This window comes from Corvus brachyrhynchos, unplaced genomic scaffold (genome assembly GCF_000691975.1).
Source record: "Corvus brachyrhynchos isolate BGI_N302 unplaced genomic scaffold, ASM69197v1 scaffold416, whole genome shotgun sequence".
Classification (NCBI taxonomy): Eukaryota; Metazoa; Chordata; class Aves; order Passeriformes; family Corvidae; genus Corvus; species Corvus brachyrhynchos.
In genome coordinates, this window is record NW_008238439.1 from 1,667,009 (window position 1) to 1,680,596 (window position 13,588).

Here is a 13,588-nt window from a genome sequence, read left to right on the forward strand (position 1 = left end):
TTTGTCTACATTAAGTATTTAAAAATCTGAAATTAATATAAAGCTACATTAAAACAACACTCTTAAAAATGGCAAAGTTGTACTAGATCTGCAATTCTGCAAATATAGTATGTCACAGAGTCCTGTCATCATCCAAGATAAATTGGACCTTAATTTTCAAGCCTATATTCCTCCCTAAGCAATTTGTGGCCTCAGAACTGTGCTGGGAGCTTCCCATGCATGGGAAAACCAGAACATGAGCAGAGTAAGGGCCAGTACCTACCAAGCAGTTTATGAGGTTTCCCCAGAGCCCTTATCTGGATAAATTTTCACTGGGATAACTTTTCTTTTTAATCTCTTAACAATGCATTTCAAATTTTTACCTCAGTGAAGGAGAGTTACAACCTTTAGAAAAACATGGTTGGAAGTTTTAAGCTGACATTCCAATGTGGCCTATACTTTACACACCATGTTCTTCAACAACTGTAAGAACTACTCAGCCTTTCCGGTTTTTGAGGAATTCATTCATGGTAGAGACCAAACATGAAAAATTCCAATACAAGTAGTTAAAAGCTGGCGAAATTACAAACATCTGGGAACACATTACTATAAGAAGTTGAGGCACTGTGTGGAAGTATGAAGAGTAAACCCTGTATATAATAAAAGGTAAACAAAGCTTAACAAATACTGTCAAAGCAGGGAGGAAGTAGCGCTTAACAGACAATTTCGCTGGAAGTAAATATTTTAGTGCTGGTTTTATTACATGAAGACATTCGTACCTACATAAAGCCAAATTCTCAGTTCTTTTGTACTGGATTTTTGCTACTGTGACCTCAATGAAATCAAGAGTTAAACTGACTTAAAGCAAAGAGAATTAAGCTTGTGGTGTTATACACTCTCCAACAATAGCATTTCAGTAATATGCACTTTGTATTCTGTTACACACTGAGAGAACTTCCTGATAACCAGGAGATCTATAACATGCAGGTGGATGTGTAATGTGTACATCCACAGACAGCACCCCATGTGATTAACTGCCTTGAGGAATCACTCTCTCCATGGAAACTTCACAGGAGAAAACGTGTTTTGTCTTGTGTGTGGGTTGGGGAGCAGGTCTGTCAGCCCAGGGCAACAAATTAAAAAGACTGTTTATGCTATCCAACTTGTCAGTGTTTGTTACTAGGCATTTCTCCTTCTCACCTTTCAATAATGGGGACAGGAACTTCGTTACTTTAAACAATGACTCATTTGTTCCCATGGGGGCAAAATACACTCAGGTGACAATGAAAAAAAAAGCATTCTAGAAAACAATTCCTCTGCTATATTCATGGAAATTAATATCCATATCAAATGAGAGACTATCAAAGACTACTTTTTCACTTGTAGTACTCAGCAGCTGCTCATTTGCTTTAACAGACTCTGCTGGTAAACAGTAGCTAAGAATTTACCCCTAGAATTAGTACTTTAAAAAAATACATTTGCAACCACATTTGAGTTTCACTTCTTTTCTGTCTATTCTGAATCATTGTTATGCAAGATATACCACCATAAATTGAAGGTGATCCTTCGCTTGAAAATTAGTTTGTTGTTCATGTACTCTTTGGATATGCTCTCTAGGTACCTTTGATACCAAGACTGTCTTGATGTAAAGTTGGAACAATATAGAGCTGAATTAAATCCATTTTCTATCACTTAGACTTTAAATTTGTCCATGGAACATGTCCACACTAGATTCAGAAGAAGCCTCTTGGCAATACCAAATTACCATACTGAATTGCTTCCATCAATTTGCTGGGGCTGCCAAATTGAAATGATGCATGTCAAGGCAACCCTACACTGAAAAGTAAAAGATAGCCTCTTAAATGTTCCATTTATAAAGCTTTTTATTCACAGTCAAATTTAGTATCCCCTCCGAAATATATCACTTTACAAATTGATACCTTGACATTACAAGATTTCTATGCCATATTTACTGAGCTTAGTAGTAAAAACAAGCTTTTGCTCTTTCCCCTTTGGTACAGCTGATGAAAACTGAGCAGTTCAAGGTCTGCCTCTTAGATCACCAGCACTAAATATTCCATAGATCTGTAATCTTCTCCTACAGGGAAGGTTAAAAATCAGCAAAAATATAAACTTTTGGTTTTATCAATAAAATATCACAAGTGTATCCCACTGAAAAGCAGAAATTGAAGAAAAACAACCAAACTACCACTAATGCTAAGATTCTAATAGTGCTCTGCAAAACAAAAGCATTCATGTGGACTTTCTGAAACTTTGTGCAAGAAATACTACTCAAAGTAGATTAGGAAAGAGAAAATTCCACTGTCCCACTGCAGAACTTAAATGCATTTTTTTAACTTATGTGTATCATGTGTGACTCTAAAATGACAAACTGTATTTACTTTCTGTAACTGATGTAACCTAACACTTTTTTTTTTTGATCACTGGCAAGTGAATGTCTAAGAAACATAAATAATGACATAAACTAATAATGCCCTGTTTTGACATCATTACATCTCAGTTTACGAGAAACTAACAACCTGTATACATTTGGGATGCAACCACTTTCCATTATTTTGGCACTTTTAAGTTGGAAACCCTATGCCACAGATGCCACTTCCACCAATGTAACTCCACCCGTGTTTCCAGTTAGAGATTGGAGTTTGCTGTTCATGGCTCCCAAAAGCCTTCCGTGGCTGACAGCTGATACAAGTCTTCATGTAGGTAACCAAGGTCTCTCCTTCTAGAGCTGCAGAAACAGGTCACCATCACTTCCTGGGTAATGTATGTCATTTACTATGAAAACTAGGATTTTCCTTTACATTTGTAATGGTCCCAGACCCACAGTTAAAAACTATCCGTCTACCCTCTTAAACCCAATAAAACTCTTAATCCTAAGAGAATTTTGTTTGTTTAGCTTTTATTATTCCAGATAAATATGCTTGAGGATATTTTCAATAAAACTGCAACACCGACAGTTTTTGACAAAGCTCTATGCTAGCACTGATTTTCAAGGCCAGGAAAAATAGGATGACTTAATAAAAAAAAAATAAAAACTCTTAGGAATGCAGTTCTCCAGTAATAAAAATACTGAAGGAGTAGAAATGCACCATTGATGTGTTGACTTCCCAAGTCATATGGCTAGCATTTTTAAGGCTGGGAATTTAAGCCCTAGTAAAATTCCCCCTTTGTTTACAGTCACAGTAAACTCTCTGTCAGAGAAATGTTTTCTGGGAGTAGATCTGTGGAAGCTTCACACAGCTCAAAGAATACCTAGTTTCTTACATCAAAGATAGTAATTTTGTTACAGTAAAAATCTCCTTATATGGCTAGGACAGTTAATGCCAAATTGCTATTTTTATGTAGTTATTTGCCACTAACACGAGTGGCATTTAACATCCTGAGCTGAGTTTTCATTTCTCTTCTGAAATACATTTTTTTGAACTCGGAAAATTCCCCATGCAACCTCATACCAAATTCTAGCCCCAGCTGTTAATTTCACATGCTCTCACCAATCTCACCGCTTCCTTGGTGCAAAGAGTGGAAAGCAAGAGAAGTTCCAAGAACTCATTAACTGCCTGAATCAAAACAAAATCTTTAACAAAATAATCACTTCAATGATGTAAAAACCACTTAGCATTCATAATCATTATTTCAAACTTCTTTCTATTAGGGCTGTTAGTGAGTAACAAGCACATGGTGAGGATTCTTAGTTTGTGGGGTATTTGTCTGGGTCGTGTTGTGTCAGAAAAGCAAAGCCACAATCCACATTATTAACAGTCATACTGAATGATGCAAGCCTTAAAAAAAAAAGTTCACAAAATTGCATATGCTATATCTATTTAAACTGCTCTATTACAAATGTCAAATACCTGCATATAATTAATTATGCCAGAAGGACTTCTACCTCAGTAAGTCTTAGCTAATAGCTTTGCATTACTCTTGTTTAAACATTTACCAATGAAACCTGCGTACTTTACCGGACAATGAATTATGATCCTTTTCAGAAATTATCCTTTTAAAACAAAACCTATAATTGAAGCTTAAGAGGAAAATCATGTAATGGAAATGTCCTCCAATCCCCTTTTAATTAACAGCACTGTGCATAAGTACAAGCTGAGCTACTTATTTCCTCAAGACAATGCCTCTCAAAGCAGATGTTATCTCCCAGAAAATTTCTATATTAAAGTGCTCTGGTTTGTGCTGCTTCTAGACCACTTCTATCCAACTTGTCTTCCCCACTAGTCTAAAGAACACCTGACCTTTTTTCTTTTCTTTAGATCACTGGGTTTGAGATTAACATTTTGAACCTCGTGTTTTGTGCATGCAGACCTCAACATTCACACCAAGTCCAGAAGTCTATTTATAACAGTCTAATACTGCCATCTGCAGTATCAGGCTGAAAGGGGTATGAGACAGGGCACACAGACTTCTGAACAAACACCATCCAAACCTATTTAGAAGAACCACTTTACACAAATGTGTTACTTCTGGTCAAGAACACACTTTGGGTCTTCTGAATTTTTTACCTTAATTAAACAAAAAAACCCCTCCCAAGTCCAACAGCTCCTTCATTTGATACAACCATGACATTAACCTGAAGAAATAAAGCACTGTCATTTTAGCTTTTTATGGGCCTTGGCCATGTACACTCACATAAGCAGTCCTGTGGATTTGAGGCAGCAAGGTTAGGTATCCACATCTAAATAGTTCTCGTTAGTTGGATTGAGGGCATTGCTATTTACTTGAAGATTTTACTGTAAACAAAAACATGTAAATTCACACCAGTCACTAAAAATGTTTCTAAACATGTAATGAGTTTAATAAACTTGTCAATGCATTGAATTTTTACTTTCAAATACGTATTTCTATATAATAATGGAAAACCTTCATTTTAGTACATAATTCAATTTAGTCACACTCTGCATTGCCTGCTGCAATATGCCTAGGACAGTAACCATCCACTGAACATCATTCAGCGTGCCGTACTAGAGCTATACTGGATTCCTTTGTTCCTATCATTTAGTCTTTCCTCTAAGATTTCCCAAACACCTGTATGGACTACTACCCAAACTGCATTTTTGTAAGCTAAATAATCTGGTTTTCCTTCATAATTGTTAATTCCTTGCTAATTGTTAAATAGCTTTTGGGCAGATAATTGAGCTTTGCATTGCAGCATATTGAAAACTGAACCCACCTAATACACATCCTTTCCTAAATGACTAAGCTTCACATTTTGAGGAAAAATACAGTATTTGCAAGATGGAGCAGTAGTTTTTATTGCATCAGAGGATGCTTTCTCAAATGAAGAGTTGAGAAACACCAATAGATGGCCACACTCTTACCACGTCAGAGCACATTTCTCTAAGCATCAGCACGAAGGGATGAGCACTGCAGCCAAAATTCCATCAAGTTCCTGCACATGCTGTTTCTTAATAGCCATCCCCAGCCTGCTCCTTTTTTTTTGGACACTACAAACTGCCCCTAGGGGATATCTAACCTTTCCATTGACTAGACAGAGGAGCTTAGAGTGGAATCCAGGGTGTTTGCTTGTGGCCCTTGAAGGTCTGGTTTCTCAGAGACAACAGAAGTAAGGGAATATTACACATATTCAAGTTGAAAGGCTGAAAAGAGTTTAACACAGTGAATAAACCCTACAAAACTCTACAAATAAGGCATTTCACACAATGCTCTTTCATAAACACCACAGACTGGATAGCACTGTTTGAAACTTTTTAATATTAAGGAGATTGAGGACATATAAAAAAATACTTTAAAAATTTGAATTCATAGGCATTATAAACAAAACATTACTAGTATTTATTACCAGCAAGTATATGTCACGTCATTATCATTTGAGTAATGAAATGTCAAATGTGCATCAAATGGCACTTTTAGATACACATTAAATGTGATCACCTCAGTGACAAGCGTTCTGGACAAAATACAATCCTGTAAAATCTGTTATACAGCACTTCTGTGAGATGCATGCAGTATACAAAACATTTCCAAGTAAGTTCTAGGTGTCTGCAATTTATATGAGGGGAAACCAAGATTTAGTCCTTCTGCCTCTTTTTCCCTTTAGGAGTTTTGGAAGTATGTTCGTTTTCTGCGTTTGGTTCCCAGAGTGCATTTTTTACAAATCTAGAGGCAGCTCCTTTATCAAGTTTGGATGCCTTTTTCTTGTCTGTTATTTCTTTGACCTTGTTCATGTATGTTCTTATTCTCTCCTAGGGAGAAAAAAAAAAAGGAAAAGTATTTCAAACCATTCTCCCAAAATTACTGCTAAAATGAATCAATGAGTAGAAGTTCTCCACACTGTACACTTCTAGAACTGTAATACCTGGAATAGCATTACTTAAATAAATACACCAGGCCCTTTGCAAACTTGAGACTTCCCTTTAGCATATTTTCCATCACAGGTACCTACCATACCATCTGCATGACACCCACCATAACAGGAACACAAAGTCCTACAGAGATGCAGACTCTGCATCTAATTTACAGAGAGATGGGAACTGTTCTTGCAAGCACAGTTAGAAAATAAAGTACTGAACTCAGTTTGGAGTTTGACCTACATAAAGATGAAAAAATAGTATTTAGGTATTTGACACATCTATGGATGAATTATACAGCCTGACTACTGTCCACAAAAAAAAAAAAATTCAGCAAGTCCAAGCAAAGCTAAAAAAGCATCTTACACAAAATCAAAGATGGTACAAGCATTACACATGCAACTACCCAGAAGTCTAGGGGTTAAGTTCCTGAAATGGTCAAGGGGGCTTATCAAAAAATTTATTTAGGGCACCCTGATGAATTTGCAGCCATATCAGAAGTTCCTTGTATGGCCATAAATAACATACAGGGGATGTTTTCTTGGCATATCTTAGCCTACCAAGGTTATTTGGTGTTTATGGGGGTTTTTTTGACCAAACCATGATATGGATTCAGCCCCACAGAAGTATACCCTCCCAGCTTAACAATCTCATTTATACGCCTACTCATCCTCACCTGCTCCTGCAACAAAAAAAGAAAATTACTTTGAGAGGGTACTAAAAGCAGCTTTAAGATGGGAATTCCCCTCTGGTAAGTGCCTGCTTCTCTTCACTGACTAGAGAGTACACTTACAGTAACTCTGCAAAATATTTAACAATTTAGTTTACAGATTTCATGTCTACATATTTAGCCTAATATGGCCTTTAACTGTAGGGCCTTTGGGTGTTACTGTAATATAAACAACAGTGATATGTATATACACATATATGTAGCGCTCTACCTGATACTTGAATTATAAATGTGGATTAACAGAACACATGTGGATACTGCTAAAATAAATTTTGATATGCAACCCACACATTTCTCACACAGCCATTGCCACCTCTTTGAATATGGAACAAAAGTTACAAGACCTACACTACAGAACTGATTTTCAATTCCTCAGTGATCATTATAAGCAACTGTCAAAAAGTTGGCCACTCTTTCTGCATCAAAAACACAGCTTTAACAAGGAGGGCTTTACAGGGTCTGAAATCATGATCGGCCATAATATTTCTTTTGTGACTGAGATGGCTAATGAGAACAGATGGCAAACCTACATGTATTAACACGGGAAAAAGGAGATGGAAAATGTCAAGGTGACAAAAGAAATGAATTCTGATAGCTTGAGTGTGTTTTATTAATACAGCTTGAATACCTGTATGTACACAAGGAGAGCAATTCTAAAAACAAAACAATCATGACAGAACAGTCTTATTTTAAGTCCCTTTCCACATGAATGAGAACATTACAGTGCCTTTGGAAGGAAGGAATGTGCATTCATTCAACCTTGATACTTGCAAAAGGAAAAGAGATCTGAGTAACAATCTAGGCTATGAAAATATTCACTCTTTCTTCAGAGTTAAAACGGCAATTGTGAAGTAAAATACCAACACAAAATATCCACAGCATAGAGATAAAATTTTTTAGTATCACTAAATTAACACAATACTCAGACAATATATAATATTAGGAGGAACAAAAAACTGACAGAAAGCTCAGGAAATATTAACAGATGCATTTTTTAATATGATGCAGTCTAGACTACTGAAAACCTCACAAAATTAAAAATAGAAGTATTCTTGTTATTCAGGCTAGCTCCACATTTTTTAGTCCTATCCACTCCATTCCACTGGTTATATAAGGATTACAATTAAGCTACCTATTTTACAATTGCCAAGTTAATATTTTCATTTATTCAGGAATTAAAATGGGTAGTGAGAAGTTTTGATTTCTGTTTCCTCTTCAGGCTAAATGATTCGGTTTTTTAAGTCAGAAGAATTTTCAAGATAACTGGCCTTCTATACTGTAGTCACGCATCTAAATGGAATATAAAGACAAAACTAAAGATTTATTATAGGTCGTAAATATGTCACTAATGCAGAATTACTGGACAATACACATACAACTGGTGCCAAAAAAGCTTTTAGCTTTGTTGCTGAACTGGATTCTTTACTGCTGAGAAAATGAATTAATGGAGGGCTTGGAAGGGGAAGGGGGGCTCTTTCCCGTCTTCGCTAGTAAATCAACCACACTGTACTTTTAGAGTCATACAAAAGTAAGAAAAGGCAGCCTCAGAGATTAACATGATTCCAAGTATTTATAAGAAAAAAATACCATACTGGAAGTTATAAATTATTATCAGGCATGTAACATTTTTCCATTTAACAGATACAAGTGAAAAGCTGCTCTGTACAGAATCCAATTCTCAACCAAAGGTGGAAAAAAAAGAAAAGAAGAAAAGATAAGAGGATATCATTCATCATCCTCTTCTAATTTCAGCAGACTCTACAACTTTACTTAAAACAGTACTGTTTAAAAGTAAAAAAAATTACTTTCTTAATTTAGAGAGCCCAGCAGGGCATACAGTTATATAACAGCATGTAGCATATGCATGCTATTATGGCAATGTATCAATTTTAAATGTAGATATAAGCATTTTTTAAATTCTCTTTGGGCTAACCATCCTGAACAAGTAGGATGCATGCAGCATAAGCAACTCACCAGTTCTTGTTTCACTGGATGTTCCTTTGGATTGATTCCCTGGGTAGCCAAGTATACTACAAGAAAAAAACATTTCTTTGAAACTGAAGGCTATCTGTGACTGAGGACCCTATCAAACAGTCACATAGGAAAACCCCAGTTTCCACAAAAAATCATTAATAAGAATTGTTAACTGCGTTGTTAAGTATCTGACAAACTACTATTATCAAATATTGCAGCTAAAACACCCCCAAACAACTAAAATGGTTAAACTTTCTGTCCTTTAAAGGACAGAAAAGGTTGCCACAAAGAAACCAGAAAGATCTTCGTGCATGTACAAAATTAGCTTTTCTAAATACAGATTTTTGGTTTGGAGTTTCAACGTCATTTACCCTAGGGATGGCAATAACATGAGTCCTCAGGGTAATTACAAGTTTTTAATTATTTGGCTTTGAAATATGATTATTTAATGTTTGCAGCTGTCTAGGTGTTCAAATGGTAATCATAAATACTACATTTTCCTTCTACCACATACTTACCCCAGAACATTGAATTTAATGTGTACACTGAAACCAAATCCAGCTTTGCTTGCTCAAGAGGATCTAACTAGAATGAAAAAAAAAGCACCACATTTGAAGATTTTTAAGCAAAATATGCATAGATTGTAGTAATGTGCATATTTTATAACTGTGAATGTATTAATAAAAAAATACATACTGAAGGAGCACATTTTTGCGTCACAAATTCACTGAGACTATGTTTATGCCTTATTTCCATGCCATCACAGAACCATTCATTCTCTCCTCTCTGAGTACTCATGTAATTCTCCCAGTTTGAAGTTAAATGCCCCAGTCCCATACAACCAAAAAAGCACAATCCCTTAGCATGTAGCACTTGGACTACTGTTCCCATAGTCAGAAATAAGCCCCTGTTTTTCCACAGAAACTTAATTCAAAATAGTTGTTGCTATCAATGGAAGGAAAAAAAAAGTTTAAAGTTGCTGAAACTCAAACGTCAATATACAATCAATGAATGTTAACACTGCACACGACAGACTGTGTGTTCAATGCATACTGGAATACTTAAGGATGTAAAGCAAAGGAAGAATAAAGGTAATGAAGGGTTGGGTTTCTTTCCCTTGACTGTCAAAGTCAATTTATTATTTTAGTCCTACATGACTTCCAGAAACTCTGATAACATAATTGTACAGCTCACTAGTTCTAACATGGATACTGTCAAAAGATCTGTGTTGTCAAGACTGTTTTCTTCATAATTTATTTGTGTAAGAAATCCTCACAGGATAAAGAAGCTCCCTCATGTGCTGGCTTTTTCTTGCCCTACAGAAAGAAACTACACATTATGCTTTAAATGTTACAAGACAGAAATGCTTACATTAAATTCTCAGGTACTACCTTGCTCTGCTAAAAAGCTACATTTTGCAGACTTATGCTTCTAACACAGCTAGAGGAGACAGCTCAGGCTCTGCAAGTCTAGACTTCTGGAACCACATCAATTCTCACTTCTGCCAGTTCACCTTCACATCCTGCTGGGTACACCATTCCATTCAGTTTGTTGTGAAGCAGCCTCAGTCAAAAACATGAATGACCTCTCTATTATGGAAAAGCATGCTAAAGAAGGTCAGGAATAAGACAGAATATCCTCAACCTAAATGACTCACTGGTAAGATTATCACTTATCAGCTTGGAAGAGCATGTGTTTCATTGTTTAGCTTGTAAGACCATCTGGGTATCTTAGAAATGTAAGAATTTAACAGTAGGTGTCAAGCGTAGGAAGTGTCGTATTTGTTATTTCTCAGTGCAGTGGTTGGCCTAACAGACCCTTTTATTTCAGTTCAGGCTCTCAAGTATTTTAATAACAAAAAGGTTTTTAAAAGGAAGATAACTTACCTTTTGCAAAAGCTCGCTCCTAGAAACCGACATCATTGTCTTCAGCATCTCATCTACAGAACCAAGAGACTTTTCAAATGCTGCGAGATAATCATGAATTTCAGTGGGGTATTCTTCCATGTTATTATCATCTTCTGACATTTCCATCTGGAAAGTGGCAACAAAACTAATAATCCTTTTCATTAAGTACCTACAGAGTCAAAAGACTGTAATTTACAACACAAAGCATTAGCATTCATTCATTAAACATTGCAAGAAATGCCTACATGTGAAGAGTCCTAGCAGGTAATGTCAGCAGCAACACAGTTAAAGGTCCTGTAAATTCCAGGGATATCTCCTGTGCAAAATGGCATGAAGGAGCATTACAAATAGTGCCTATTCTTGCAACAGTCCCAAAGCAGTATTTAGCTTTCATGATCTGTGATAGAAAGAAATTATTTGCATGTTTAAAACAAGTGCTCTATAAATCACACTATATTAAAGAGCTACACCAAGCAGCAGGAGGGACATCAGGAAAAACAAAAACAAAACTAACTAACCAAAAAAACCAAGCCACAAACCAAACCAATGGGGATATGGCTTCAGTCTGTCCTAGGAAGTCATTACTTCAACACCAGCTACGTCATGGTCAGTTCATTTAGGAGTAGGTCCAAAAAATTCTTCTTGTGAACCCTGTATCCAGTTTTCTGAAGTCCCTATGGGGTATTATAATCCCCGATACAACTCTACCTGTAACAAAGCTGAGTTGATTTGGGGATTTCAGAATACTCCGGCAATCTTGTCAACACATCAGTGCACAGTAATTGGGAAATAAGATGTGAAAAATCCCAAAGCACCCCTTTTTTCTTCCCAGAATTTATAGTACCATGGTATGGCTACTGCCAAGCCATCTGGCTGCTGGTTTATAATCGATATCTTTAATTCCTCTCAAATCATAAATCATGTATTATCTTGGAGAGTTAATGTTACTTTGAGCTATGTTATTTTCTACAACTTCTACTTAGCAACAACTTTTCAAATGTTTTAAGGTAAGAAGAGAAGAAATATGTAATTTTCCTGCCTATTTGTTGAGCTGATCAAGAACAGTGGGAGCACCTGGATCACTGCAAACTTTTCTTCTTAGAATCACTGTGATAATCCCACTCTCCAGATGCTGAGTACAGAGGGAGGGAACAGAAACTGGAGAGACTGCACTTTATCTATGAACATTAAGCCACACAGTGCAAACAGCAAACAGCTGTCACATCACTGGAGTTTGTTTTAGATAATGATTTGATCTTTCCCTTACCCTGGCAAGAGCATGGCATGTGTGAGAGAAGTTTCTTTTTATTTATATTGTCTCTCGGAGGTCAAAAACGAAGAAGATTGGGAGGAAAAACTGTGTGGAGCTACTCAAGCTTGTTTGCAACTCCAGTTTTAACTGCACCAGTGTGATTCCAGAAATATGATCACCCAGTTAACAAGCCCAGTTTCACTGCTATTGTTTGCATAGTTAAGAATTATAATCCTACTCAGCTGCATGACTGCTCATCCTTGTCAGAGCTGGTTTTCACACTGAGTAGAGAATCACAATGCCAACCATGCTAAAGGTCCCCTCCCCTACCCCAGCATGTAACCCACACACCACACACGTAAGTATTACTTCCATCAGCTACAGCAGACCTAAGCAAGAAAGCTGAGCTGGATCCATAAGATGCTGCCCACAGAAAGGCAAAAAATTGATTCAATTATTTCTGCCGCTCACAATAACACTGTTTGTGTTTCGTTCTATCCTCCTAGCCACCTGCTTTATAATCTGCCATGTTAGGTAGACTAAAAGGGTCCAGAAACAATGTTTATTGTTAACTTTTAGTCATATAATACAGCATTAAAAACCCTTCAAAGCTACAAAAGATTTTCCCAATCGTTAATACAGTTAAGTTTGGTTAGAAGGTGTCTGTCAATACTTGTTCGTACACATTGTAGTGGTTTTGGTCCAAAATACTCATTACTTACTTATTTACCTTCTGTGAGATAAGAATTAGGAGAAAGCAAAACAGGCACAAAACTTAAAAGAATATAAAGAAGTTTATTAACAGACCTAAAAGAAAGGGAAAAAAAAATCAGACCACACCTTCCAAACACTTCTCCTCCCCCCACCTTTCCCCCTTCTCCCACTGACAGTGTAAACAGACAACCCTTGAGATTTTCAGTCAGTTTACCACTTCTATGATAACCTTTTTCAGTTCACTTAGGGAGAGGAGTCTCTCCTGCTCATGCTATGGAGACATCTCCACAAGAAGTTCTCTCATGGCTTCAGTATCGCAAGACAGCCACCCGGGTTGGTTCTCTGCTCATATGTGAGAGCCTCTTCCCCAACTTACAGCTGTTCCCACAACTGCTTTCGAGGGTCCAATCTTGAGCTACTGGGGTACCATTTTAAGGTTGACCTGTTCAAAAACAAAAGTTCTCTTCACCCATCTCTGGGAGCATCTAGATCTCTAGAAATAGAGGCCCTCCCCCTTCCCTGGGAGAAAAAGGGTCCTCATCATCTTCATCTCTAGGACTATCTCTGGGAGCATCTCTAGGAACAGAGGTCTGTCTCCTTCCGGTTGGAGCAAGAGTCCTCATTGCTTCCATCTCTCCCTGCTCAAACTTCTCATCAACTTACAGCTGCTTCAGCATTTGCTTATTCCAGCACAGGT

The 13,588-nt window shown here is 36.9% G+C and overlaps 1 protein-coding gene across 1 annotated transcript; it reads right to left on the reverse strand.

Moving 5' to 3' along the window:
- Window positions 1–1,844: 1,844 nt before the first annotated feature.
- Window positions 1,845–11,051, reverse strand: C1D (C1D nuclear receptor corepressor). The gene is made up of 4 exons (XM_008635450.2): window positions 10,905–11,051; window positions 9,537–9,603; window positions 9,019–9,074; window positions 1,845–6,209 (listed from the first exon to the last, which is right to left on the reverse strand). The coding sequence occupies exons 1-4, from the start codon at window positions 11,049–11,051 to the stop codon at window positions 6,036–6,038; spliced, it is 444 nt and encodes a 147-aa protein (XP_008633672.1). The 3' UTR covers window positions 1,845–6,035.
- Window positions 11,052–13,588: the final 2,537 nt, after the last annotated feature.

What these genes read in the sequence shown, in the direction of transcription:
- C1D (XM_008635450.2), bottom strand. Translation starts at nt 11,051, where the DNA reads ATGGAAATGTCAGAAGATGATAATAACATGGAAGAATACCCCACTGAA. An exon ending in GGAGCGAGCTTTTGCAAAAG is followed by an intron (nt 9,604 to 10,904) that starts GTAAGTTATCTT and finishes TTTTCATTCTAG; the next exon opens with TTAGATCCTCTTGAGCAAGC. An exon ending in ATCCAGTGAAACAAGAACTG is followed by an intron (nt 6,210 to 9,018) that starts GTGAGTTGCTTA and finishes TTTTCTCCCTAG; the next exon opens with GAGAGAATAAGAACATACAT.